The sequence below is a fragment of the Camelina sativa genome, chromosome 6 (genome assembly GCF_000633955.1).
Source record: "Camelina sativa cultivar DH55 chromosome 6, Cs, whole genome shotgun sequence".
Classification (NCBI taxonomy): Eukaryota; Viridiplantae; Streptophyta; class Magnoliopsida; order Brassicales; family Brassicaceae; genus Camelina; species Camelina sativa.
In genome coordinates, this window is record NC_025690.1 from 25,317,162 (window position 1) to 25,342,254 (window position 25,093).

At 36.9% G+C, this 25,093-nt stretch overlaps 6 protein-coding genes across 15 annotated transcripts; 4 read left to right on the top strand and 2 right to left on the bottom strand.

Annotated features, from left to right (window-relative positions):
* LOC104793559 (rop guanine nucleotide exchange factor 4-like) lies at window positions 49-2,108 on the top strand. The gene is made up of 7 exons (XM_010519930.2): window positions 49-450; window positions 518-634; window positions 728-870; window positions 954-1,028; window positions 1,112-1,417; window positions 1,539-1,889; window positions 1,986-2,108. The coding sequence occupies exons 1-7, from the start codon at window positions 171-173 to the stop codon at window positions 2,106-2,108; spliced, it is 1,395 nt and encodes a 464-aa protein (XP_010518232.1). The 5' UTR covers window positions 49-170.
* LOC104793560 lies at window positions 2,702-6,218 on the bottom strand. 2 transcript variants are annotated; one of them, XM_010519934.2, is made up of 7 exons: window positions 5,952-6,218; window positions 5,576-5,764; window positions 5,409-5,470; window positions 4,195-5,296; window positions 3,960-4,090; window positions 3,712-3,883; window positions 2,702-3,617 (listed from the first exon to the last, which is right to left on the bottom strand). In XM_010519934.2, the coding sequence occupies exons 2-7, from the start codon at window positions 5,718-5,720 to the stop codon at window positions 3,016-3,018; spliced, it is 2,214 nt and encodes a 737-aa protein (XP_010518236.1). In that variant the 5' UTR covers window positions 5,721-5,764; window positions 5,952-6,218; the 3' UTR covers window positions 2,702-3,015. The 2 variants fall into 2 exon arrangements, with proteins under 2 accessions (XP_010518236.1, XP_010518235.1); XM_010519933.2 differs by having other exon boundaries at window positions 3,960-4,093.
* On the top strand, window positions 10,963-15,481 carry LOC104793561 (U-box domain-containing protein 33-like). Of its 3 annotated transcripts, none has more exons than XM_010519936.2 (10): window positions 10,963-11,018; window positions 11,459-11,810; window positions 11,936-12,057; window positions 12,193-12,314; window positions 12,449-12,553; window positions 12,719-13,016; window positions 13,111-13,245; window positions 13,455-13,979; window positions 14,060-14,806; window positions 14,965-15,481. In XM_010519936.2, the coding sequence occupies exons 2-10, from the start codon at window positions 11,546-11,548 to the stop codon at window positions 15,148-15,150; spliced, it is 2,505 nt and encodes an 834-aa protein (XP_010518238.1). In that variant the 5' UTR covers window positions 10,963-11,018; window positions 11,459-11,545; the 3' UTR covers window positions 15,151-15,481. The 3 variants fall into 3 exon arrangements, with proteins under 3 accessions (XP_010518238.1, XP_010518237.1, XP_019082419.1); XM_010519935.2 differs by having other exon boundaries at window positions 10,977-11,326; XM_019226874.1 differs by having other exon boundaries at window positions 10,977-11,810.
* On the top strand, window positions 15,789-18,245 carry LOC104793562 (U-box domain-containing protein 37-like). The gene is made up of 6 exons (XM_010519937.2): window positions 15,789-16,489; window positions 16,584-16,705; window positions 16,824-16,928; window positions 17,096-17,327; window positions 17,431-17,763; window positions 17,851-18,245. The coding sequence occupies exons 1-6, from the start codon at window positions 16,265-16,267 to the stop codon at window positions 18,046-18,048; spliced, it is 1,215 nt and encodes a 404-aa protein (XP_010518239.1). The 5' UTR covers window positions 15,789-16,264; the 3' UTR covers window positions 18,049-18,245.
* Window positions 18,424-20,105, top strand: LOC104793564 (U-box domain-containing protein 33-like). Its single transcript, XM_010519946.2, has 6 exons — window positions 18,424-18,723; window positions 18,820-18,941; window positions 19,020-19,141; window positions 19,251-19,355; window positions 19,439-19,679; window positions 19,782-20,105. Exons 1-6 carry the CDS (start codon window positions 18,558-18,560, stop codon window positions 19,875-19,877), a joined length of 852 nt encoding a protein of 283 aa, XP_010518248.1. The 5' UTR covers window positions 18,424-18,557; the 3' UTR covers window positions 19,878-20,105.
* Window positions 20,183-23,681, bottom strand: LOC104793563 (SKP1-like protein 20). Of its 7 annotated transcripts, none has more exons than XM_010519940.2 (10): window positions 23,318-23,681; window positions 22,759-22,996; window positions 22,226-22,450; window positions 21,959-22,150; window positions 21,762-21,869; window positions 21,548-21,617; window positions 21,161-21,240; window positions 20,914-21,086; window positions 20,635-20,750; window positions 20,183-20,487 (listed from the first exon to the last, which is right to left on the bottom strand). In XM_010519940.2, the coding sequence occupies exons 2-10, from the start codon at window positions 22,792-22,794 to the stop codon at window positions 20,474-20,476; spliced, it is 1,014 nt and encodes a 337-aa protein (XP_010518242.1). In that variant the 5' UTR covers window positions 22,795-22,996; window positions 23,318-23,681; the 3' UTR covers window positions 20,183-20,473. The 7 variants fall into 7 exon arrangements, with proteins under 7 accessions (XP_010518242.1, XP_010518240.1, XP_010518241.1 ...); XM_010519938.2 differs by having other exon boundaries at window positions 20,183-20,537; window positions 23,318-23,680; XM_010519939.2 differs by having other exon boundaries at window positions 20,183-20,537; window positions 22,759-23,043; window positions 23,318-23,680.

Here is a 25,093-nt window from a genome sequence, read left to right on the forward strand (position 1 = left end):
TCGTCGGAGATAATCAATTCTTTATTTATTTTATTTTATTTCATTAATAAGTTAGCTCAAGCTGGACGTGGGAGCTCCATGTATTAACAACCTTGGTCACGTTCATCAGAGCCAGAAGAGCCAACAACCAAAGATAAGAATTTGAAACTCACCAAAGTATCGACCGATCAATGATGGAGAGTTCATCGAATTCTGACCAAAACGAGGTATCTGTATCGGGAACTCCGACGAGCTCTGTTTCTTCGCCGTACCGGAGAACATACTCAGATATCTCCGGGTTATCTCACCGTTTCGACGTTCAGAGCTTTTATAACCGGCCGTCAAAAACTAACGCCGTTGTGTTGAGTGGCCATGACGAAGATGTCTCCGAAGACGCCGTGGAACCAAAAGATGACGTCGACGCAGATGGAGACGAAGGAGATAGCGACATTGATTCTGTAGAAGATGCAGGTAAATTTTATCAAGATTGCACCTTTGTTCTTTTCACATTATAGTTAAATCGGGTTTTGTAGTGCAGAACTAGAGATGATGAGGGAAAGATTTGCAAAGCTATTGCTTGGTGAAGATATGTCAGGAAGCGGGAAAGGAGTTTGTACAGCTGTTACCGTCTCAAACTCCATAACCAATCTTTATGGTTCGTCTTCTTCTTCTCCTACTCTTCTCATATATGCTCTGTTTTCGAAACAGAGTATTTATAGTGTAGCGTGTGTCTGTTGTGTTGTTGCAGCGACTGTGTTTGGACAAAGTTTAAGGTTACAACCATTGAGTACAGAGAAGAAAGATTTATGGAAGCGAGAGATGAATTGTTTTATGTCTATTTGTGATTACATTGTCGAAGTTATTCCAAGATCTCTTGGTACTAATGTTGAGGTAAGAAGTCAATCAAATATACGATTTCATCACGACTGGTCTCATACACTAAAAACTCGTTTTTGTTGTTGTTTAAATTCTAGATAACAGAAACAAAACTAAGATCTGATATTCTCATGAGTCTTCCCGCTTTGAGAAAACTCGATAACATGCTAATGGTAAGTAAAAGACGTGAATTAGACAGATGGATATACATAATCAAGATTCAAGTTTTCCAACACGATTGGTTTGGCTTTTGTAGGAAATATTGGACAGTTTCACAGATAATGAGTTCTGGTACGTTGAAAGAGGAAGCTCATCTATGAACTCGAGTGGTGGTGGTAGAGATACAGGAACGTTTAGGAAAGTGGTGGTTCAACGGAAAGACGAGAAATGGTGGCTTCCAGTGCCATGTGTTCCTGCTGAAGGTTTATCGGAAGAAGAACGAAAGCATTTGCGTCACAAACGCGATTGTGCCAGTCAGATACATAAAGCAGCACTGGCCATTAACGATTCCACTCTTAATGACATGGATATTCCTGATTCTTATCTCACCACTCTTCCAAAGGTATACACATATATGATTAGGGGAAATATAAAAGATAACTATTATTGCGACTTTCTTTTAACGTTCAGAACTAAGATGTAACGCGAAAGTGTTGATATCAAGTCGGTGTTGTTGTGGACAGAGTGGGAAAGCAAGTGTAGGAGACGTGATATACAAGCAACTATGCACAGCTGAGAAGTTTTATCCTGACCAGCTTCTCGACATCTTGAAAATCACATCAGAGCATGAGGCGCTTGAGCTCGCTGACAAAGTTGAGGCTTCACTAGTTACGTGGAGGCGTAAGACTGGAGGATTGACTCACTCTAAGTCCTCATGGGACATGATGAAAGATATCGGCGGTGATGCAGATCGTGGCAATGACAAGAATCACATTCTTGCGGCTCGAGCCAGGAGCTTACTCTTTTGTCTGAAACAGAGATACCCTGAACTTTCTCAGACCTCACTCGACATATGCAAAATTCAGTTTAACCGAGTAAGTAGCCCCAAACGATGTTTTAATTAAGATATCCATGGAAAAGATCGAAATTATATGATGAAAATTCTTGTTTGTTTATTTTTTTCTGGTTAGGATGTGGGAAAGGCTGTACTAGAGAGCTACTCAAGGGTTTTAGAAGGTTTGGCGTATAATGTTGTGTCGTGGATTGATGATGTTCTTTACGTCGACAGAACAGTGAGGAACAGAGAAGATTAGGGTTTTCATACTGAGAATTTTTTTTCGTTTGAGCACCGACAAAAAAAAAATGTGTTCTTTCTTTTGGGATGTAATGAGAATACAAAACAAATGTGTTTTTTCTTTTTTCTGTTATGATTGCTTTCTGAATCTGTAAAACTTTCTGAACCAGTTGAGAGTGAACAACAAACTTCGACCACACAGTTGATAGATGAAGATCTTTAATTTTCACAGTTACGTTTATTTACACATCCTAAAACTGAAATCCAGTTTTATGCGATAGCTTGGTGTGGTGCGAAAGTGGCTCTGTTAACACTATAAACCACTCACTTGATCAGAAATTACAAGCCAAGTTCTGAAGTTGAGTGCAGGAATAAGGAAATTTGCTAATTCTTTTGAAACCAGTTAGAACATATTAGTGTTGAGGGTAAAGATGCGACAAGTAGATAAGAAACTAAAATACGCATCCTTTAGCATATTGGCTTTATCCTTATCAGATGTTCTTTAATCATTACTGGTCTTAATTTGCCAAAGAGCTTCTTAATCTGTCAAAATATATTCTGTATTGGATTGTGTCTTGACTGAAACACAATGAAGCAAGATGTTCTTATTGATTAAGTTCAAACCTTGTTTTATTCATCCTCATGTAAAAACAACATACAACTAATACATTCACAACAGAACTCAAAACTTTACAGAAGCCAAATGGAAAAAAACATAACAAGGACTGAAAGAAACAAAACAAAGCGCTTCTTTTGCAGTCGTTGTTGGGGTATTAAAAGTTGTGGTTGTGTGTATCTGCACAAGAACGAAAACTAGAGCTTGTACATTGAAGTGAAAGTGAAACTGTACAGAGCTAACAGAGGAGCTTCTTGGTGATCATGAGCATCTTTCTTCGTCAGCACAAGAAGTGTTGGAGCAGTGAGACTCAAGGAATCAGCTTGTTGAGTGTTTCAGGTTGGACCAAGTATCTGCAGTTGCTGATTATCTCTTCTAATAGTTCATCAAGGATCATTTCACCTGTTTCAGAACCGATGCAACCAATATCAAAGGGGAGGTCCATCCAGTTTCCAGTCCTAGCCAGGTCTTTCTGCACTATCTGGTCTAGTGTGTGAGGAGAAGGCAAAGGTAAGAGATGCCAATAAACTTCTTCTTGTACCACTTCAGTAGCATTTTCCATATCTGGAAAAAACCGAACAGCCGGTTTGACGAATGAAATCCAAGGGCCATGCCCACAAAACTCCATAAGAACTTCATTGATACAGTCAAAAAGAAGTTTCTTATCACTGCAGAGATTTGTAGAACAGAAATCTATGTCATCCATTAGAGCCTGCTCAAGAAGCTGCTCCGAATAAAAAGACCTCGCCAAAAGCTCTTCCCAGTTCAACTCTGAGGATTTCACCACGGCTTGAATGTATGCAAGAGCCAGTTCCTTGTCATCCATCCTAGTTTTGACATCATTTTCTTTGTCGGTTGTTGGAGAATCAGCTTCGTCGAATCTTATGCAAAGTGGTTGCTTCCGCATTTCCACTAATTGAGTCAATGAAGAAGGTCAGAATCTGAGCTCTGAACAGAAGTCTTACTAGAATACTAAATTGGTGTTGCAAATTCTTTTTAGGCATACCTGAAGAGAACCTGGTGCTGTTTGGACTAGTGTCATCATCTGTAAAGAAAGGCTCTAGCACAGACACAGGACTTGACTTTCCCAGCACATCTGTGGTATTTTCTTGGCAATCAGACATTTTTACTGAGGAGTTTGGTGGAGAACACGGTAACTTTTCCTTATCAAATACTTCCTAAGAACAGGATAAAGCAATTAGCCTTCTTTAAAGAAAACAATAGAAACTGTATCATAGACTCAAGGAATCAAACCTTTTCCAAGGGTTGTTTGTGCTCATACTCATCAATATATGCATCTTGGTGGGAAATGGAAGAGCTAATTGCTTCAGACAATGAATCCAGAACAGTCTTCTCTTGCTCTTCCATCTCAGTGTCTGAAATGCCTGCTGATTACTCATCATAAGCAGTTAGTCTCATTTTGACAGTTCAAAAACCCACCAAGGCTGAGAAAGAAACAGATCAACAGAGACAAAGAATAAATAATTACCTTCAATAACTGGCATATTACAGGTAGACGATGTGTCTTCATGTGTGTTTGAATCCGATACTAATAGCTGAGAGTATTGTTCTGAACTGCACTGCTGAAGATTTGGTTTCTCGGTTGTCTGATCACCAACAGTATCATGTGCCAAGGTCACTCTAGGACTGTTTTCTGGTGTGGAGAACTCAGGGAAAGCAAGAATCTTCCCGAGGATTCTTGGTACTTCTTTATCCGGTGAATCAGCAACATCTATATCTCCTTCTGCAAGCATTTCAGATAGGTGTTTCTTGGCAGCAATGTATATACCACACATACTCTTCTTCGAATCTTCACTTCCATGGATATTTTTCTCTCTATAAGACTCACTTTTTGAAGCAATGTCAGGAAATATTTCTCCACCTGAAACATGCCTTCCGGAAGTAGTATCTGTCTCTTCTCCCAAACAACCGTTTTGACTCATGTTAGACGACAATGCATCTGGATCAGGATCAGAGTCATATTGAGCATTGCATGGATTCTTTCCAACACCAAATTTTAGTCTTCTTCTGATTCTACTGAGAATTAAGCGAGAACCAAATCTCCCATTTTTGGCCTTGTTGTCTTTAGAAGGTGTTCCAGGTGATGACCCAACATCCAAAGGTTCAGGCTTCAAAATAACAATTGTTTGTTGTGTGCATTGAGAAGTTCTGCTTTCATTTGGAGAGCTTGTTGTCACTTTGATTCTCTGAGAATCCCCTGAAGTTGGTGTACCATTATTTAAGAATGATCCTGCTTTAGAATCCAAGACCTGAAATGCATCCACCAAGTTGTCACAACTCTCTACCTCGGTATCCTTCTGAGCTATCAACCGCTTTATCAACTCGCTGAACTTCTCTTCGGAATCATCGTTTACCAAATCCACTTCCTTCTGAGTGCATTGATCATCATTTAAGTTCTCTGCATGATCGTCATCATCACCAGCAATCAAAACATTGATATCCTCACTGATTTTGCTGCAGGTTTTAGTTCTCCTCTTCCGGTTTCTGGACTCACACTTTTGCTTACTCTTCTCATCAATCTCCTCTTCAATGAGTTTCTTAACACTCTGCATCTCAGCTTCTTCACTCTCCTGAGACAACAACACAAACAATCTCTACATCAGTTTTTATTTATTTATCATTCCCTGAAAATCATTAACTTTATACAACAAATGAAAAGCAAGTTTTATCGTTAACAAAGACCTCACAGTCACAGTCACAGGTAAGCTGCTTCTCAACTTTAGTCTCAAACATTCCATTATTACCTGCATTAATTGTTTCATCAAACCAACAAAGTGAGAATTTTTTATGTTTTTGTTTTTGTCGCAGAAACATTTTCTCAATCATATAGAAAAGAAAGAAATAAAAACCAATGATTCGTTTGCTTCCACGTTTCTTATCCATCAAAAGCTTGTGGGTAGATCCACCATGTCTGAAATCAAACATGCTCATAAACACCCAAACACATCCTATCCCTTCTCTTGAGAGATGTCTTCTACAAATCTCTTTCTCCATTAAAATCAAGAATCCTCTTCTTTTTAGTTCTTCTCCTTTTCTCTCTGTTGAGCAAAATGTACAAAAGGGAGTAATTATAAAAAGAGATACCAAAACTGTGATTACAATCAAAGAATATCAATGTCTGAATCAAAACTAGTCTTTTAATATGATTCATGCATTGTTGATCCCTACGAAATAAAAGAAAGAAAGCATTAAAACAGAAAAAAGAAAAAGAAGAAAAACTTTTACCTTAAGAATCCGATCCAATGCTTGGAAACTGAACAAGACAATCTACTGATAAAGCAGAACTAGTGCTGATACTTTTACTCTCTAGTCACTCACTCACTCAGAGTTCCATATTACTGTTAAAGAAACCTGGAAGATTATTATTAATTTTTCCAGATTTCGTATAAAATGCGGCTTTCTTGGCTTATTATTAATAGAAATAGGAAAAATCACGAGAGGGTGACGACGAAGCTCGAAGCACGAGGGTAGCTTGTTTAGCAAATTGTGTCATTTAGTAGACCCACTTCTCACCAGAAACAAAAAAAGAAAATATATATATATATATAGTATAGTACTCAATTTTAATAGTATAAAATACCCAGAGATCGATATTTAATTAAGAAGAAAACAGAGTACTTAGCGTGATTAAAATAATTTTGACATTTGGCATCAGATTACAAGAGTTTCTACATTAGAAACGACAAAATCCGATCAAGTTTCATGATTTACGTAACTATATAATTAAAATAATACTAGAAGAAAACGATAAAAAAAAAGTCAACAGCTCTGTCTTTGCTGTTCATTTCCGACATAAGAAAAAAAAACAAAAGAACAAAGAATCAAACTCCATTTACCTAATCATAACCGAATTATAATTTTGTAATGACAATCCTATATATATATATATATATTCTGGTAAGTAATAACTTTGGCTAAAATGTGGATACACATGACATAACTGTTAGTACATTTTACGTAATCGTATGTGACTCTAAATATAAAGACATATAATATGATTATATGAGTGATGATGGATAGTGGAGAAAGAGAGAGTGATATGAGTGATGGTCGTAAATAAATGGAGGAGGAGAAATGAGAATATCGGTAATTGTCTCTCGGAGTCGGTAAGGTAAAAAAATGGTCCTGGCCAAGTTGTCCGAGTGAGGGTACCGTACGGCGACAAGTGTGTCGGGAAGGGCAAACTCGTCAATCTTTATAACTTTATTTTTATTTTTGTGGAGTCTTTCTGACTGACTCACACCGTTTATATATAAATAAATAATGTCAGTGTGTGTTAAGTCCCACCCAATAAAAACTATGGTTTTATTAAATGTCGATAGCACGATCGTGATCAAATGAAAACAAGCTTGCCGCACAGAACTAATCTATTAGAGAAAGAAAGAACAGACTTATAAATACAATGTAGTAAGACACTCGATTTTGTTTTTTAGTTTTCTTTTTGGGGATCAAATTTGGGTATTAATCGTAAATATGGAAAAACGAATGAATGATTAAGTAGAATCACGATTTGCTCATAGCGACATGCGAAGAATATTAGCATAAAAATGTGTAATATTTTTGTACCCATTAATATTAAAAATTACGAAGAATATTGCATTGTTTCCATAGAGTTGCTCACAATTGGCAAACTCCATTTATGATTATTTGGACATTTGCTATGTGTGTAGGATCAGCATATAATATACAACAGCGAACGATGTTGATCCTATTTTGGACCACACCTTTTTGTGAAACTTTTTGCGAATTTGGGGACGTGTATCCATCCATGTACATGAATATGTCTCACATAATATATTCAGACAGTTACTTACTACATGGTTTTATATTTCGTCGTTAAGCATGCACCAATTTAGTATAGTTATGATGTCCATTTCTGATAATATTTATAATAGATAATCTATTATCTAAAAATTAAGTCCGATAAAACGAAAAAGAATACAGGCACGTCACTCTAGATTCTAGAATGTTAAATTAATTTTATTAGTTTTGATCCGTTCGATTATCACCATTAATTGATTAATGCATGTAATTCTATTTTGTACTGATTAAGATTGTTATAAATAGTCAAATAGATTCGGTTTCAAGAGAGTTAATACCTTTAACTCTTTAAGTTGCCGTAAAGAAAACCCCTAACTAGAAAGCAACTTTTTTTATATAGTAGCACCAAGATAAAAGACAAAAGCAATTAAGGATGGAAAAGAAAAGAAAAAAGAAGAGACAAAAGAAATTAACAAATGTCCGCAATGAAGACCTTAAAAACAAAATAAAGAAACCGACAACGTTTCTTGTATTTTTATACTCAGCATATAACAACAGAAGAAACGACGACGTCATGGAGTATACGAAGCATATAGTTTCTTAGGATTCTTCTCTATACATTTTCGTCTCTCTTGTCCTAAGCGCATGTGAAGATTTGATGGGCCATTTGCGCATCGCTTTCTGCATTGTGTGACTCATACAACACAACCCGACCCGAAGGTTATGTTATGTGCAAGCAATGTTTCGTTGTTCTTGTTCGTTTTTAGGTACCATCGCCGAACTAAGTCTTGTAATTACTTAAACTGGAATTTAACTAAAAGATTAGAAAGCTAACAAAATTAAACGGTAGCGTCATGTGTAATCAAATGCATAATTAGTTTCTTGACTTTTTATATTATATAATTTTCGTTTTTGTATGTTAATTATATAGAACTCTTTCATTATGCTCTACCTAACAGAAAATCATAGATATAATTAGTGTAATCTTATAAATTAAGCAGGGTTGCCATATAACAACTCTATCTAGTCACCACAATCATCTTAGTTAAAGGTTTTGGTAACATATATATAAGTTATCATAAAGAAAAGACGGTGATAACGTAAAAAATAATGATGATATGCATGACTCTCTGTTAAAACTTAAACATCTCAATATGATTGATCTGAATTTTGGAACAAATATTTTCCCTTTTAAAATTATCAAAGTTTATGTCATCAACTAGCTGGTTATTACATCAAATTACATGGTGATGCATATGAAAAACTTAATATAAACAACTAATCAATACAGATATGTTTTTCCAATAATAGATATATCATACGGATTTGAACTAGGATGATGTGGCAACCCTATCACTAATACGAAGTACTAATAGACACCAAAATAAGTGTATAAATTCCCTTCTAGACGTCAAAGTAAATTTATTTATAGAACTTTTAAGCAAAACATATATTAATTTGTCCCATAATTAATAATCGAACACTTAACTAATGCCAACTAAGAAAATCACATCACATAAAAGGAAGCATTAATGTAACTTATAAGGCACTCTCTAAAAAAGGAAGAAGCTAAAATCTAAAAATGCTTGTGTAACTAAGGGTGGGTGAGGAAGAACGGACTATGAGAGCATTAGTGATTATGTTTGTGCTACCAAAGCCTGCAATTTGAACATGTTGATACGTCCTTGGAAATTTCAGTCTTTCAAAGCAAAACTTTGGGCTCGGACTCAGAATCTAAATCAGGCTTTGAAAGCAAGCCTGCATCATATATTGCCCATTTAATAACTTCGTTGTCATTTCTCATTGACTTAAGGCTAATTGCTGTGACTAATTATTAAACCGGAGTTACATCTGTATTTAGTTTAAAATTCTTTAAAGTTTTAGCCGTAAACTAATTTTAAAATCATCACATTTAATCTAGATTATTTAAACTAATAATGCAATCTTTATAAAATGAATCATAAAAAAATATGAATAGAAAGATGATGATATATATATCAAATAGAGGAACCATGTTAAGATCTATATATTTTCGTTATAGATTATGGTTTGTTTAATACTAATAAGTATGTTAATCCGGATCCCGGTTATCGTGAAGACTAGTCATATCCAATTAAGATTATATATCCCTAACGGAAACGTGCACGAACAAATTGTCAAATTCAAACCACAGTTTACGATGAAGCATTGGACTAATGAATAAAGGAGATGCCACATTCCAAATCGTATATCCTAAGTTGAAATATTCCATGATAACGATAATTAATATTAAAGAAAAACTATTAATTCAATAATTTTGGTTAGTTAAATGCTAAACTATAGTGAAATTGTGGATGTGCTTCGCCTGTCTTCATATCATGAGACAACCTTTTCTTTATTTTTTTAAAACCTGTCAATTACGCGCATTAACGTAATATTCAATAAGATATAAAATTATATATCGACCCCGGGGAGATATATATAATTCAAATGAAAATGACAAGGGAATAAGCATTTGGGGGAATATGCCTATTAATTTACATTATATAACATGGTACAACCACACACGCCAGATTAACAATTCAACTAGTTCTTGATTTATCGAGAAAGAAAAATTTGAAAATAATATGCTTTCATCTTATATTAGTTGTTTTAATTTACAAGATATTTTTTCTCATCTACTACATTTCAAGACAGAAATGTTTATTATTTTGAAGACAAGAAATATATATCTGCCGAACCAACTAATTAACGAAATTAGTGTTTGACGTATAGCTATATATATGTATCCAATATGTTTATTACCACTAAAGTGATATTTGTTAGAAATTATTTATGTGAAGATATTAGTTACGCAATCGAGATTCATATAGACGTTTGGTTTGATAGATATATATATAGTGATGTTCTTAATATCTTTTCACATGCTATCATCTATGCATGCATGATTCATTGGTTCTTCACATAGTTGATTAGAATTTAAGATTCGTGATGCGTTAAAGTAGAAGAGAGTTTTTGGCATAAGTTTTCAATTTTTCTTTTGAGATTTAGTATCAGACTACAATCGCCTAGGCTATTTTACCTTTTAACATTACAATTAAAAACTTTATCCTAACTCTTTAATATTTATGTCTTGCATGATAACTCTTTTGGAGTCTTGATTCTTGAAAATAGAATTTTGTTATGAAACAAAAATCTAACGGGCCGGATCGGAATGAATGACCTATATGTTTATATCACCGGCGGGNAGGGAAAAAAAAAAAAAAAAAAAGGTGAACACGTCGGAAAAAAGAAGACAGCGCGTAATATAGTATATTATTAGTCTACGAGTTGTTGTTGGTGTACCAATCTCATCGGTGCTATCGATGTCACTAAAGAAGTACACGTGTCATTAATCGGTTAAGGTGGACCATCCAAGTATATAAGTAGTACTGTGTGAGTGCCCACAGCAGATAAATAAAAAACCTCTTGTCTTCTTCTTTTAAGACTCTCTCGACCACGCCACGTTTGATTTTGAGCATCAAACAAATCCCCCAAAGAAGCTTCGTTTTGGTATGTAAAAAGCAAAGCAAAATCGAATAAATTAGTAATACACTTTTTTTTTTCTCAATTTTAATTTTCCTTCTCTTCGTCTCGTAAATTTTCCGAGAAAATCTTAGTTGTCTTTGCCCCTTGTGTGTGTGTGTTTGGTTGTTCTGACCAAGAGTCGTTTTGGTCAAATACGTTTCGAAATTGATATCATATAAAAACTCTTTCTTCTTCTTCTTCTTCTTCTTCTTCTTCTGGTTCTTCCGTATCCGTAGACTTTTAGGGTTTCAATACGATTTCGAGTGTCTGGTTTGCTTCAAAATTTCAGTCTGGTATGAACTTTCCCCTTTTGGATTTTGAAAACTTGTATCTATTTTTACTCACGGCTGCTTGTTGATTCGTGTGTTCCGGAGTAATCGGTTAGGATTCTCAATTTTTGTTTCGTTGTTGTGTGGATTTTTTAGGAGTCAAACGATCTGGTGGTTTGGTTTGTCTGATTTGGTATCGGAGAGAGAGAGAGAGAGAGAGAGAGAGAGAGAGAGGTTTTTGCGATGGCTCTGGTGACTCCAATTCCAGCAATGGGTGAAAGAGCTGGATCCATGAGATTTCACGGAATTGGTAGCCCAGGATCAAGGTCCAGTCGTAGCGGTATTATGGACGAACCGGTTTCCCGGCTGATCGAGGAGAAAATCTTCGTTGCTGTGGATAAACACGTCGCCAAGAGCAAGTCTACACTCATCTGGGCTTTGCAAAACACTGGTGGGAAGAAGATTTGCCTTGTCCATGTTCATCAGCCCTCCCAGATGATTCCAGTTAGTAAGTACTTTGTTTGTGTGTGTTTTTGTTTTTGTCACATAAGAGCCTAATTGTGTAGTCTGGTTTCTAATTTGTAGTCGTTGATCTCTGTTCTTACTGTTTTTTTCCTCGTTGATCCATCATAGTGGGCGCCAAATTTCCAGTTGGTTCTGTGAAGGACGAAGAAGTTAGGGTTTTTAGAGAAAAAGAAAGGGCGAAAGTTCATATGATCCTAGACGACTACCTTCGTATATGCCAGCAGAGAGGGGTATGCCTTCTTTTTTATGTTTTACTTCATTGGCTAGCACTAGGATCATAGTGACTTATGATAGTTTATTAGATAGTGTATGACTTGATAGTTTTCGTTGCTTCTAAAGAATTATAGTGTCAATTATGATTGTAGGTCAGGGCAGAAAAGATGTTTATTGAAATGGAATCTATCGAGAATGGAATTGTGCAACTGATCTCTGAGCTGGGAATCAGGAAGCTTGTCATGGGAGCAGCAGCAGATAGACACTATTCGAGGTATGCTTTTAGGATTCAGAATCCGTTTTTTTGACTCTCTACTTATTATGCATATTGAACCAACTCTTGTAGATCTGTCTGTTGTCTCACTTAAATGTCTTAAATTTTGGCCTGCTCCATTGTTTGACTTACAGGAGAATGACAGATCTGAAGTCCAGGAAAGCCATCTTCGTACGCCGAGAAGCACCTACTCTTTGTCAAATATGGTTTACTTGCAAAGGATACTTGATACATACAAGGTTTGGCCAATTCTTTTTCTCATATCTTAAGATTTCAAAATGACTTATACGGCCATGTATAGTTATAACTGTAGCAGTCTTTAAGCTTCCCGAGAGCTGCATTGGCATTTGAAATAACGCATCTGTGGCTGCTTATTAGTAATCTTTATTGTGCTATCATTGCAGGGAAGCTACGATGGATGACACTGAATCAGAATATGCATCTCCGCGTCCTTCCGTAAGTGCAAGTGATCTACTTCAAACTTTCTCTACACCGGAGTCTGAACATCAGCATATATCTCGAGTTCAGAGCACCGATTCAGTTCAACATTTTGTAAGCAATGGAAGTTCAACTGAACACAGCGGGAGGGGGTCGGATGGGTCTTTAAATACCGATGAGGAGGATAGAGAATCAGATGGCAGTGCAACAGTTATGAGTACAGTTGACGAGAATTCTGGCCATTCATCTCCCTCCAATTTTCCGGTATGTCATGTAGTTCCTAATGGAAAAAGCAATGCATTTTGATTCTTTATACCTTGCATACTCAGCTGTCCAGGAATTTTTTCCATCATTGCAGGATGGTGTGGATGATTCGTTTAACAATAAAATCCGAAAAGCTACGTCAGAGGCTCACAGTTCTAAACAAGAAGCTTTTGCAGAGACTCTTAGGCGTCAAAAAGCCGAGAAAAACGCACTTGATGCAATCAGAAGGGTGAGTTTCCTCGCAAATAGAATTTTAGCTGGCAGTGACCTTTTTAAAAAATGATGACCTTTTCTAGCTGGAGATATATATCATACTGGACCTTCATGTTTGCTAGCGTATCATTTGAATAGATTACTAGACTTAATGGTGGTGCTTCTAGTTACACCAATAACAGCTACAATATAATAGTATTCTGATAATGTTGCTACTTACTATAGGCTAAACAATCAGAAAGTGCCTATTCTGAGGAGTTGAAGCGAAGGAAAAATACGGAGATAGCAGTAGCAAAAGAAAAAGAGAGATTTGTAACCATAAAAAATGAGCAAGAGGTAATCATGGAAGAACTTCAAAGTGCAATGGATCAGAAAGCAATGCTTGAGAGCCAAATAGCAGAGTCTGATGGTACAATGGAAAAGCTTAACCAGAAGCTTGATATAGCGGTGAAGTTGTTGCAAAAGTTGAAGGATGAACGAGAGGAGTTGCAGACAGAACGTGACAGAGCACTCAGAGAAGCTGAGGAGTTAAGGAGTCGCGCAGAAACCTCAACTCTACATTTACCTCAGTACTTTACGGATTTCTCATTTTCCGAGATTGAGGAAGCAACTAATCACTTTGACTCGACCCTGAAGATTGGGGAAGGTGGATATGGAAGCATCTACGTTGGTATACTGCGTCATACACAGGTTGCTATAAAAATGTTGAATCCTAACAGTTCGCAAGGCCCTGTAGAATATCAACAAGAGGTAATTTCTTGACATATTATTAACTTCTTTATTTAGTATTTGCTGTGGAGGAGCTTTGACTTATTCTTGTGGCATTGCAGGTTGATGTGTTAAGTAAAATGAGACATCCAAATATCATTACGCTAATTGGAGCATGTCCAGAGGGGTGGAGTCTTGTCTATGAGTATCTTCCGGATGGAAGCCTTGAAGACAGGATAAATTGCAAGGACAACTCTCCACCCTTATCGTGGCAAAATCGTGTACGCATTGCCACTGAGATATGCGCAGCACTTGTCTTTCTTCATTCCAATAAACCTCATAGCTTAGTACATGGTGATTTGAAGCCAGCAAATATCCTTCTCGATTCCAATCTCGTTAGCAAGTTAAGTGACTTCGGAACCTGCTCACTACTTCATCCTAATGGAAGCAAAAGCATGAGAACTGATGTCACAACCACAGTTGCTTATTTGGATCCAGAAGCTTCCAGTAGTGGAGAGCTAACTCCCAAGTCAGATGTTTACTCGTTTGGGATCATCTTATTGCGCTTGTTGACTGGGAGACCTGCCATACGGATATCAAACGAAGTGAAGTATGCCCTCGGCAATGGAACATTGAACGACCTTTTGGACCCTTTGGCAGGTGACTGGCCCTTTGTTCAGGCGGAGCAGCTTGCTCGCTTGGCATTAAGATGCTGCGAGACTGTCAGCGAGAATCGTCCGGATCTTGGAACTGAAGTGTGGAGGGTACTTGAACCTATGAGGGCTTCTAGTGGAGGATCTTCATCTTTCCATCTCGGCCGTAACGAGCACCGCATAGCCCCTCCATACTTCATTTGCCCCATTTTCCAGGTAATGTTTAGTCAAGTATTGATTTCCAAATATATTATAAATCTCGAAAAACTTCGATCACAAAGGCATTGAAATTTGCTTGTTTGAGGTCTCACACCATTATGTTGCAGTTTAATGGTACTAAACCCGTTTGTCCTCTGGTTTTACAAAACTTTCAGGAAGTCATGCAGGATCCACATGTGGCTGCAGACGGTTTCACATACGAAGCAGAGGCTATAAGAGCGTGGCTGGACAGTGAACATGATACTTCACCAATGACCAATGTCAAGCTTTCTCACACCAACCTAATTGCTAACCATGCTCTTCGTTCTGCGATTCAAGAGTGGCTTCAACATCATTGCTGAAAATAAAATCCTTCAAACCGTCAACCCCTGTTCCCGCAAGTAGTCCCTTATGAAAAAAAAAGTTTTTGCCTTTTTCTGCGGGAGGCAACAGAGAGTGAGTAAGATTAGTTTTTTTCAGTCTTCCTTATACATATACATAATACGATCTCTCCATATTTGTTTACTTTCTCAAGCATAGTGTAAGTCCTCCATATTTGTCATATATGAAAAGAAGAGGCTGGTGAGATTTGTATGTGTATATATGTATATATATATATGTTCTGTATGAAAAAAGTTGTATGTTTATTCCTTTTGTGTGAGAAGAACTGCCTCAATTTTTGTTCTTCCATTATGTTCGGCTTTCATTAGCACAAAGATTAGCCTCTGACTTGATCTCACTAGTGATGCCTTCACTTAGCTAAACATTTCATTAGGATGAGTCTTAAATTATGAAGTCAATACTATCGTGTAATACTTGTTTTCCTACTAGAGGAAGTTAACCTTTGATTGCCTAATATTGTGATTATTATTTGTTAAACTTCTTATGGTTAATCTTACTTAATTAGCAGTGAGGTCAGGTCGTTTTGGTGGCTAGTGGCATAGCTGTAAAAAGGAATCTCAGGGTTGCACTGAGGTAAGCAACCTAACGCAGAATTGAAAGACATCAATCTGGAAATTGCTGAGACTATTCTTCAGTATTTTCTTAAAAGTCTTGTGGAATTTGTGTATCTCTGTCAATATGTCGACATTCCTCTTCGTACATAGATATTGTCGTTGAAAATCAAAAAGCCTTCATTATTTTAATACATGATACAACTTCTGCGTTAAGGCTACGTTTCGTCATTGGTACCGTGGTTGACTTCGTATGCATGTTATAACTGCATAAAATGTTTTTGTTTTGTTGATTGCTTCCTCTGTTCAGATCTATCATCTCTTCTCTTGTATTACAAAAATTCTTGTTTGTTCTTGTTTATTCTCTTGAGTGAAATAGAGGAATGTTTTGAGTGTCTTATATATATGGAGTGTGTTGGAAAGAGGAGCTTCGATCCAAGCAAAGGGGAAAAGTGTTGGCTTCACGAGGCTTCAATGCAGCGTTAAACGCTGAATCCAGACCAAGCAAGAGAGAGAGAGAGAGATGATGATGAGCAAACCAGTTTCCCAGCAGCTGCTAATGGATGAGAAAATATATGTTGCAGTGGGGACGGAATTAGGGAACAAGTCCACTCTTGTTTGGGCGATACAGAACACTGGAGGCAAGGAGTTCTGTATCGTCCACGTTCACCAGCCGCTCTACAGAAAAGACAAGGAAAAGGCACAAAAGATCATGGACAAGTACCTTCAAACATGCAGGCTAATGCAGGTATGTTTTGGTTACTTCTATTGCTAATAAGTGATAGTATTATATATTTGTTTGATGATACAAGAGATAAAGAGAGCCGACTGTAATATTCTAGGTCCGTGCAGAGAAGATACTCCTTGAAATGGAGTCGGTAGAGAAGGGACTCATCCAATTGATCTCAGAGCACAATGTCAAGAAGCTCGTCATGGGAGCTGCGTCAGACAGCCACTATTCAATGTACAAAGCACACCGGCATAACTAACTACTTTTGGATTATCATTTTGGATTATCATTTTCTCATGGATCGTTCTTGTTATCTTCACTTACGGATTCATCATTAATCTTAATTTGGCAGGAGGATGGCAGATCTGTTATCCAAGAAAGCCATTTACATTCGTCAAGAAGCGCCTGCTACTTGTTGTATATGGTTTACTTGCAAAGGATACCTGGTATATACAAGGTCTATCCCGAGTCCCTGTAATCTGTGCTACCTTAAACACTACTTGAGACGGTTTTTGGAATGCTATTTGTGTTTTATATCTGACTCTTGTGGTTTTAACAGGAACTGGGATTGTGAGAACAATCACATGTCAGAAGACTAATAAATCTGGTGATGGTATAATGCAGGGAAGCTATCATGGGTAACGCATCTCTTGAGTATGCATCTACAAGTTCTGATCAAGATTCAGTCCGTTCACGAGGATCTGTATTACCTTCGGGCCAATACACGATATCTAGAGGAAATGGAAATGTGTATCAATTAGCTGTCTTTGAAGCTGAGAAATCGAAAAAAGAAGCAAGCTTTGAGGCTTTCAAGCATCAGGAAGCTGAAAAAGAGAAAAATAAAGCAATGGAAAAGGTAACGTGTTCTTGGCAATCTCTTCCTTGCTCCTGCAATTTCTATTGCCATTGGGGAATGTCGTTTTTGCCTGATGATTACGAAGTTTTCTGACCAAATGTAGGCTAAAGAATGGGAAAGTGCCTATTTGGAGGAGTTGAAACGTAGGAAAGAAACAGAGATGGAGCTGACGAAAGCGAGAGAAAAACTCGAAAAGATGAGGTATATATCTGAAAACCGAATAACCGAGTCCTATATGTTGGTACAAAAGCTGCAAGACAAGTATAACTTGGCAACGAAAGTGTTGAGAAAAGCCAAGGAAGAACGAGATGAACTGATAAAAGGACGCGAGAAAGCAATTATAAAAGTAGAGGAGCTGAAGAGAGCCCAAGAGAAGGTCTCTCGATCTGATGAGCACCGTGAAGCTCCTCAGTACTTCATCTGTCCCATTTCACTGGTAAAACTAAAGTCAATCAAGGAAGATTGTATCGAATCTAATCATAAAAATTGAAACCTTTTTTCTTCTTCTTCTATAACGTTGCAGGAAGTGATGGAGGATCCACAGCTAGCAGCAGATGGATTTACATATGAAGCAGAAGCCATAAGAACATGGCTTGAGAGTGGATATGAGACTTCACCAATGACGAACAAGAAGCTTCTTCATACAAACTTAGTTCCAAATCTTGCACTTCGATCTGCAATCCAGGAATGGCTTCACGCTTCACCCTCTTCCCGAAAGTGAAAGAGAAAAAGAAATATAATTTATTCTTCAGCATTTGCTTCAACGATCTCGTCTACTTGATGTAAGATAATGTATATAAAACCCATGTAATTTGAAAGACCTTTTCTTCATTCTTTGTTTTTTTTTTATGTAATACAATCTGACCATGTATATATTACGTTGAAAACAGCTAATAAACTAAATAAACTATGAAAAGATACCATGTTGAATACCACTTTTAAATTGCATTTTCTAACATTGTTTCCTCATGATTTGTTATTTCCTTACTTTTTTTTCATAATCTTTTGGAAAAATGTAATCATCGATCTGTCTCTTTCAATAACATATATATATATATATATGTATAGATTGATGGAATATTCGAAGGAACAGAGATACCTGAATGGTGAGATGTGCAGCCATTGGGTGTCTTCTTGTCCAAGTAAACAAGCAAATGCTTCTGCAAGAGACTTGTCTATTCCAAATTCTTGTCTCTCCATCTTCCTGAGAAAGTTCCTTCTTCTCAGGCTATGGAGGAAACAGTCAGCTCACGGATACTTGAAGAGAAAATCTACGTTGCAGTTGGGAAAAATGTGTGGAAGAACACATCAAATCTCCTATGGGCGTTACAAAACTCCGAGGGAAACAGAATCTGCATCGTTCATATCCACCAGCCATCTCCAACGATTCCTGTCTGTAAGTGTTGTTTACCCTCTTTTGGCTTTCTAATAAGTCTTTTCTGGTTAAGAAGTATTGACTTTAATTAAAACTCTTGTCACTTCTGATGCAAAGTGGGTACCAGATTCGAAGCTTCAACGGCTGATGCGGAGTTAGTGAGAGCATATAGAGACAAAGAAACGGTGAAAACAGACAAGATTCTGCAAGAGTACCTTAGTGTTTGCCTGAAGAGAGGGGTATGTATTGTGCACAGATAACATTAATGTCACTCTGTTTTCCTTATTATTTCTAAAAGGAGGTTTTGGTTTCTCTAGGTACAGGCAGAGAAACTGTGTTTTGAAATGGACTCAATCGAGAAAGGGATTTTGGAAATGATACAACAGCATAAAATCAGGAAGCTTGTTATGGGAGCTGCTGCAGATAAACACTATTCCATGTTATAATTGCATTGGCTCATTGAGATTAGACATGACAATCTTTTTGGATCTCTCCTGTTTGTTTGCTCGCTAATTCACCCCGTGCGCGCGTCTTGTTATCGTTTGCAGGAAAATGGAGGATCTTAAGTCCAAGAAAGCAAGCTTCGTCTGCGAACAAGCGCCTGCTACTTGTCAAATACAGTTTACCTGCAAAGGAAACCTTATCCACACAAGGTTTGGTGAAGACCTTTTTGTTTTCACCGAGATATCCACAACTGCTGGATGCTGCTTGCTGATGTTTCCTGATCAATGTATAGGGAAGCTAGAATGGATGAAGTTCGAGCTCTCTCTGCGCTCTTGTCTGAGTTTCAGCGGCTTGTGTTGCCACAAATAAACACCAATACGCTTCAAGAGGTAGCAAGTTTGGATGGACAATACGACAAAGGATCCTCCTCCTCTTTTCAGTCTGCTGTTACATTGTCACACCCCGGAAGATCTGAGGACTCAATAAACGAAGTTCAAGAGGAACCGAATGACTCATCTTCTCAAGTTTTCCCGGTATGTGTTGCAACTCTGACTAGAAATTATAAAGGCCCTGCAGATTATATTATATTCATTTCATCTGGTTGATGGAATTGCCTACTGTGCTTGTTTCATCAGTGCAGCAGAATGGGACTAAACATGATAAACTTCCTGATCAACTACACCAAACTATGGCAGAAGCTCACAATTCAAAACCATGAGCATCGTGAGTGACTCTCCAATTTAAACGTCTCCTGGAAGAAGAGAGAGATAAAAACTGCAATGAACTGATATAGTTGTATATACAATGTATGTAACAAGAATCATTTGTGTGAGATGTAGCTACTTGTGGCTTCTTCTTTTCTCGTCTTGTGTGACGTGTGAGTTGTGATGCTAAAACAAATGGAACCTGTCTTCATTATTTCTTCTTCTTCTAACTATAAATCTCAATTTAAGTTATCAGCAAGCCATTGATCCTGATCAAGGCGAGTGTTGTTATAATTTTCTTTTATCCTCTTAGGTCTAATTATCACATAGTCTAAGGAACTTAAACCATTTATTACACTCGCAATAGTGTGATACAAGAGAGTGTGTCTATGATAAATTTCTGATGCTAAAACAAAATAACTTAACGTAGAATTCTAACAACTAAAATAACTTACACGTGGTTTTACAAAGAAAAGGACGGATCACTAGAATGTTAAACATTCAAAATCAAAACTGTTACATGAGGACACGCATCAACCGCCGGTGGTGACTAGTGAACCATTCTCTCTCTCTATTTGCTCACATACATAACCAAAACTGTTTCATTTTCAGCTTCAATTGTGTCATGGAGATTGACCTTTAAGTTCAAACCATAACCCCGTCAGTCATCTAGAGTATGTCTAAAACCTGTTTGTCATTTATTTTACACCGCAAGCGTCCAACTCAACATTACAATTAAAGAAAAAAGCATAAGATAATGACGCCAAAATAGATACCACCATACCTGTATGCCGTCTTGTAGTCCCGTTGCCATTTATGGAGAAGTGTACAGGCCTTCTTTCTTGTCCTAGCGACCGAACCCAATTGGCGTTCAGTCTTTGAGCAAAATCTTCTACCTCTCTGTAATAACATTAATACACCACTCATGAGAACCAAGTCTATTTCATTTCCCAAATACAAGATTTTGATGGAGCTGATACTCATCTTTATTCATGACTTGGAGAACAATGTGTGACATTATAAGAAATATATCCTAGTTTTGATTTAACAAGGAGGGTCTTACCTATCAAGCATTTCCCTCATGGCTGGATCGATTTCATCGTCTACATCTTCATCTTCAGACCCGGACTTTGGCGTATAAATGTCATCTTCTGCACTAGGTAAGTTGGGTACCTGTCTCATGCTGGACCCGGCCTCTTCAACACATTGTTGTTTGGAATGAAGATGATGTGATCCCTAAGCACAAGGAAGGCATTCATTGACTTGGTGAATACCGACCAGAAAACAAACACAGAGAAACTAGTCTGAACCTTTTCATGAATGTCATATGAAGAAACAATCTTCTGATCCTTCTTTTTCTTCTTCTTCTTTTTCTTTACCGCCTTGGGATCTGTGAAACAGAATTTTCCTTACTTCCAATGAGGCCTTCAAAAGGAAGTAGAATAGAGAAAGTAGAAAACTAAGAGGCAACACAAACATAAATTCTCAGACCAAATATCTCAATCAAATATGAATAATGAACTATTCACCAAAACAATATTAAAATGGCAGATATGTAGCTCAAAGAGGAAAATATAGTCAACAACCAAAAATATACATCACTGAATCAACAGAGAACAGGGAGCAGCCAAAGAAGAAACAGAACAAATGAAAGGATATTGTGAATTTCGAAAACCAGTAAGGTCAAAGGAAAGTACCTCTGCCGTTAATAAATGATAACAGGTCATCCACAGAACGTTCATCCACATGTTCTTCAACCTCAACATTCTAAGACATGGAAAACCCCAACTTCATAAGCTCGTGAAACAGTTCAATCTTACAGACCAAATTACCCTCAATTTTCATTCATAAAGTTACAAATTACAAATTTACAATATCCTAAACAATTTAAATAGAAACTACTAAACAGACCTTCAATCTCTGTCTTTCTTTGAGCTCCTTTCTCTTCTTTGACAATCGATTCAGTCGTCGAATCCGTGGATCATCCATCGTGTTCTTCAGGGGCTCTAATTTCTCTTCCTGGATAAATTATCAAAGAACAGTAAAAAAAAAAAGAAGCAGATGGAGAAGACACATCTTAAGAAGAGATGCTTTTGAGAAGCGCATACCTCAGTAAAGTCATCAGGCAAATGAAATATTTCTCGTATCTCCTCAGGGGTTTTGCCTTCAATGATTCGTGCAAGTGCACGACTAGTAAGATCAACCAAAGGCTTCAGCTGCAAACTGTCAGCGGCTGATGTTAACTCACAGAGCCTCTTTGTGTCCATTCGGATGAATCTTTCATCATAAGTTTTCCGTTCCTAAAGAGTGGAAAGTAGATGTCTTGAAAAAGGCCCGACAGGGTATGAAATTTAATCAAAATATAGAATAGAAACCTTGTTTGAACGTCCAGGCATCTGATGAAATCTGCAATAATCAAGAACTAAGCTGAACATAGCTGGCTTAACTCGCTGTGGAAGCGATATTGCATGATTCTTAGAAGATCCAACACCCTTCTGTATTACCTCTTGACATATCATGGGACAGAACATTGCAACCTCTTGTTCTACTTGCTGGATTGAGCCATCAGCAGTTTGAAGCCATATGTAGGACTTCATCGTCTGAATCCATGACACCATGAAAGAAATTTAGTCATTCATATAAATTCAATACACGTATAGAGAAATCACCAACTAACTTTATTCAGATGATGAGAATAAAGTTAATCATGAATCAAACACTGAACTGTAAAAATCCATGTATCAAAAGGTGCCTTGGTTTAATACTGAGAATGTCATGAGATCTAACAACCCTCTAACCATCACAACCTTAAACAGTACTACTAGTTTAGGAATATGAAATTATTGGTCCTTTTCCATCAGAGGTGAAGTAAGCTGACTAGTAAAAGGAAAGGAATGAAATTTTTCACCTCTGGTTTCATGACGGCCAAATTACCTTCTGACATTGATGAAAGATCTGATGAACCAGGCTTCTGTTATAATTATTACTACACCTTCAGCTCTAATAAGTAGGTCACAGTCACACCCTACTATACAAAACCTCCGTTCTACCTTTCAGCTCCAATATGCACACTCTCAAATCTCTTTTTGGCCAAAAAGATAAAAAGCATCACCCTTTACTTCTAAAAAGCATCTCTTTACCGGTATCTGACGAACAAACAAGACAAATTTGAACCTCTAACATCCAATTCAATCTAAAGCACAAATAAAAAACCGCAAATCAGGAAAAAACGAAACAGGAAGTATCTAAAAATTGATCCAATGAAGCAGCAAAACAAAAACAGAGCAAAAAAAGCCGTATACGTTTTGGAGATACTAAATATTGGAATGATCCAAAAACACATAATAAAAAAAAAACAAGTAAAGCAAACACATAGAAGATACATAGAAGCACGCAATGAATCACCCAATAAGCTCTTTTAACCAATGGGGGAAGTCATATTATATGCGAATAAACGCGTCTTTTACCTTATAACATAAATTGGGTAATGGAGGTCGACTTGCGACGAAGGGATTTTGAAACCTGGTGGTGGACAGCGACGGCGGACGGCGGCGGCCAAGCGATGTGGAGCGGATAAGAGAGAGAAACCGGATTTTCAACTTTATTTATTTAAAGACATTCAGATGATGATGATGATGATGATGAGACACGGAGGAGGAAAATAAGAAAATGAGAGGACTGATCAAGTCCAGGTGTCATTATCACGTTGGCTAATTGATGGCTTGTGGTAGTAAAAAAGAATACGGCAAGAACGTTACGTGAAAAAAAGGAAACTAGGGTTGGTTAGTAGCGCGAGTGGTTCGAGTCGGTGATGCACTGATGCTTGTTGTTGTGGTTTTAGGTTCATTCGCCGTTGGACCAATTTTTAAATTTACAATTAGGAGTAGGAGACTTTCTTAAAATGCAGGAGTCGCTTATGGACTAAAGTATAGGCCCAGTTAAAAAAAATATGGGCTTTATTTATCCAGACGATAGATGTGCCAAGGCTATTCGATATACATATTATTATTTATTTTTTTTAAATTGGTTTCCAAAACTTATGGTTGTTGAGTTTGAATTTGAAATTAAATTGTAGGAAGTAGGAACTCTCAGAGATCAAGCTCACACATCCTACGTGAAAATGAATAATTTCCTTCACAGATATATTATTATAAAAGGGAAACAACATGGTCTTTTATAACGAAAACGTATATGTTTGGGTGAATTTTGTTTCTAAAATGTAAATTTTAATAAACAAATCCAAAATTTGATGTCCAATATTTTCTTTCATCCGTGATGTTGTTCTTTTAGACCGCTAAAACTATTTTTCTTTTATTGATAAAATTTTGTAAGTATTGTTTTTGTGTTGTAGTTGTTGGAGTTTAAGATTTGGTATTGTACTTGTGGTTGTTAAGAAGACTCTTTTGTCAGAAAACTGAAAAAAAAAAAAAAAAAAAAAATCCAAGAGAGGTGGAGGTGGGGACTGTAACGCAACGGGAATATTGGGAGTGGGCATGCAATTATTGCACTCAGCTAAATAAAAATGATTTTGGCTGAGGGTGACAAGTGTTTGGGTGGCTTGGTCGGTTTTGTCTACGTAATTTTGTGCCACGTGTCCTCTTATCCGTGGATTGGACGGCTTGTAATCGTATAATATTTTATTCTCGCATACCAGAAGTCCATACAAACAAATTACGACCTTCCCTCCTTTTCTTTTCTATTTTTCTTCCATGGCTTAAAAACCAAGAATTTATAATAAAGAATTTGCAAAAGTTCAATCCTGATGTTGATTGGTAGCATAGAAGAGCAAATCTAGTGGGAGATGTTGGAAGGGTTGCTCAGCAAAAACAAAATAATAAAATATTTAAAAGAAGGAGAGAGAGTCAGAACGTTATTCATGGAACAACTTCAGAAACGTTGCTAACCATGTATCTGATATCTGTTGAGCTATTATTGGTTTAATTTTTTATTTTTCATTTTTTTTAAATAAATAATTAAAAACAATAAAATATTATGTTTGAGCAATTTAATATGTTTCTACTCATTGGACATGACCTTAGTAGTAGTACTACAATGAAATACCAATAGTTGAGTTTTGATACATATGTTGAATGGGATTGGTAAGATGATTATATTTTTTTCGTCTTTTGCACACATGGCAAAATGGTGTAGAATGGTTGTATATGTGTTATGTAAAGTATAAACTTATAAGACTTGTGTCATTGTGTGAATCGATTTTTTTTTTTTTTTTTTTTTTTTTTTTT

What these genes read in the sequence shown, in the direction of transcription:
- LOC104793559 (XM_010519930.2), top strand. Translation starts at nt 171, where the DNA reads ATGATGGAGAGTTCATCGAATTCTGACCAAAACGAGGTATCTGTATCG. An exon ending in CTCTTGGTACTAATGTTGAG is followed by an intron (nt 871 to 953) that starts GTAAGAAGTCAA and finishes TTTAAATTCTAG; the next exon opens with ATAACAGAAACAAAACTAAG. An exon ending in AACTCGATAACATGCTAATG is followed by an intron (nt 1,029 to 1,111) that starts GTAAGTAAAAGA and finishes TGGCTTTTGTAG; the next exon opens with GAAATATTGGACAGTTTCAC.
- LOC104793560 (XM_010519933.2), bottom strand. Translation starts at nt 5,720, where the DNA reads ATGGAGAAAGAGATTTGTAGAAGACATCTCTCAAGAGAAGGGATAGGA. An exon ending in TGGAAGCAAACGAATCATTG is followed by an intron (nt 5,471 to 5,575) that starts GTTTTTATTTCT and finishes CAATTAATGCAG; the next exon opens with GTAATAATGGAATGTTTGAG. An exon ending in CCTGTGACTGTGACTGTGAG is followed by an intron (nt 5,297 to 5,408) that starts GTCTTTGTTAAC and finishes TTGTTGTCTCAG; the next exon opens with GAGAGTGAAGAAGCTGAGAT.
- LOC104793561 (XM_010519936.2), top strand. Translation starts at nt 11,546, where the DNA reads ATGGCTCTGGTGACTCCAATTCCAGCAATGGGTGAAAGAGCTGGATCC. An exon ending in CTCCCAGATGATTCCAGTTA is followed by an intron (nt 11,811 to 11,935) that starts GTAAGTACTTTG and finishes GATCCATCATAG; the next exon opens with TGGGCGCCAAATTTCCAGTT. An exon ending in GTATATGCCAGCAGAGAGGG is followed by an intron (nt 12,058 to 12,192) that starts GTATGCCTTCTT and finishes TTATGATTGTAG; the next exon opens with GTCAGGGCAGAAAAGATGTT.
- LOC104793562 (XM_010519937.2), top strand. Translation starts at nt 16,265, where the DNA reads ATGATGATGAGCAAACCAGTTTCCCAGCAGCTGCTAATGGATGAGAAA. An exon ending in GGATACCTGGTATATACAAG is followed by an intron (nt 16,929 to 17,095) that starts GTCTATCCCGAG and finishes GGTATAATGCAG; the next exon opens with GGAAGCTATCATGGGTAACG. An exon ending in AAAATAAAGCAATGGAAAAG is followed by an intron (nt 17,328 to 17,430) that starts GTAACGTGTTCT and finishes GACCAAATGTAG; the next exon opens with GCTAAAGAATGGGAAAGTGC.
- LOC104793564 (XM_010519946.2), top strand. Translation starts at nt 18,558, where the DNA reads ATGGAGGAAACAGTCAGCTCACGGATACTTGAAGAGAAAATCTACGTT. An exon ending in GTGTTTGCCTGAAGAGAGGG is followed by an intron (nt 18,942 to 19,019) that starts GTATGTATTGTG and finishes TGGTTTCTCTAG; the next exon opens with GTACAGGCAGAGAAACTGTG. An exon ending in CATCTTCTCAAGTTTTCCCG is followed by an intron (nt 19,680 to 19,781) that starts GTATGTGTTGCA and finishes TTGTTTCATCAG; the next exon opens with TGCAGCAGAATGGGACTAAA.
- LOC104793563 (XM_010519938.2), bottom strand. Translation starts at nt 22,794, where the DNA reads ATGTCAGAAGGTAATTTGGCCGTCATGAAACCAGAG. An exon ending in TGGCCGTCATGAAACCAGAG is followed by an intron (nt 22,451 to 22,758) that starts GTGAAAAATTTC and finishes TCATGGATTCAG; the next exon opens with ACGATGAAGTCCTACATATG. An exon ending in AAGAAAGACAGAGATTGAAG is followed by an intron (nt 21,618 to 21,761) that starts GTCTGTTTAGTA and finishes TCCATGTCTTAG; the next exon opens with AATGTTGAGGTTGAAGAACA.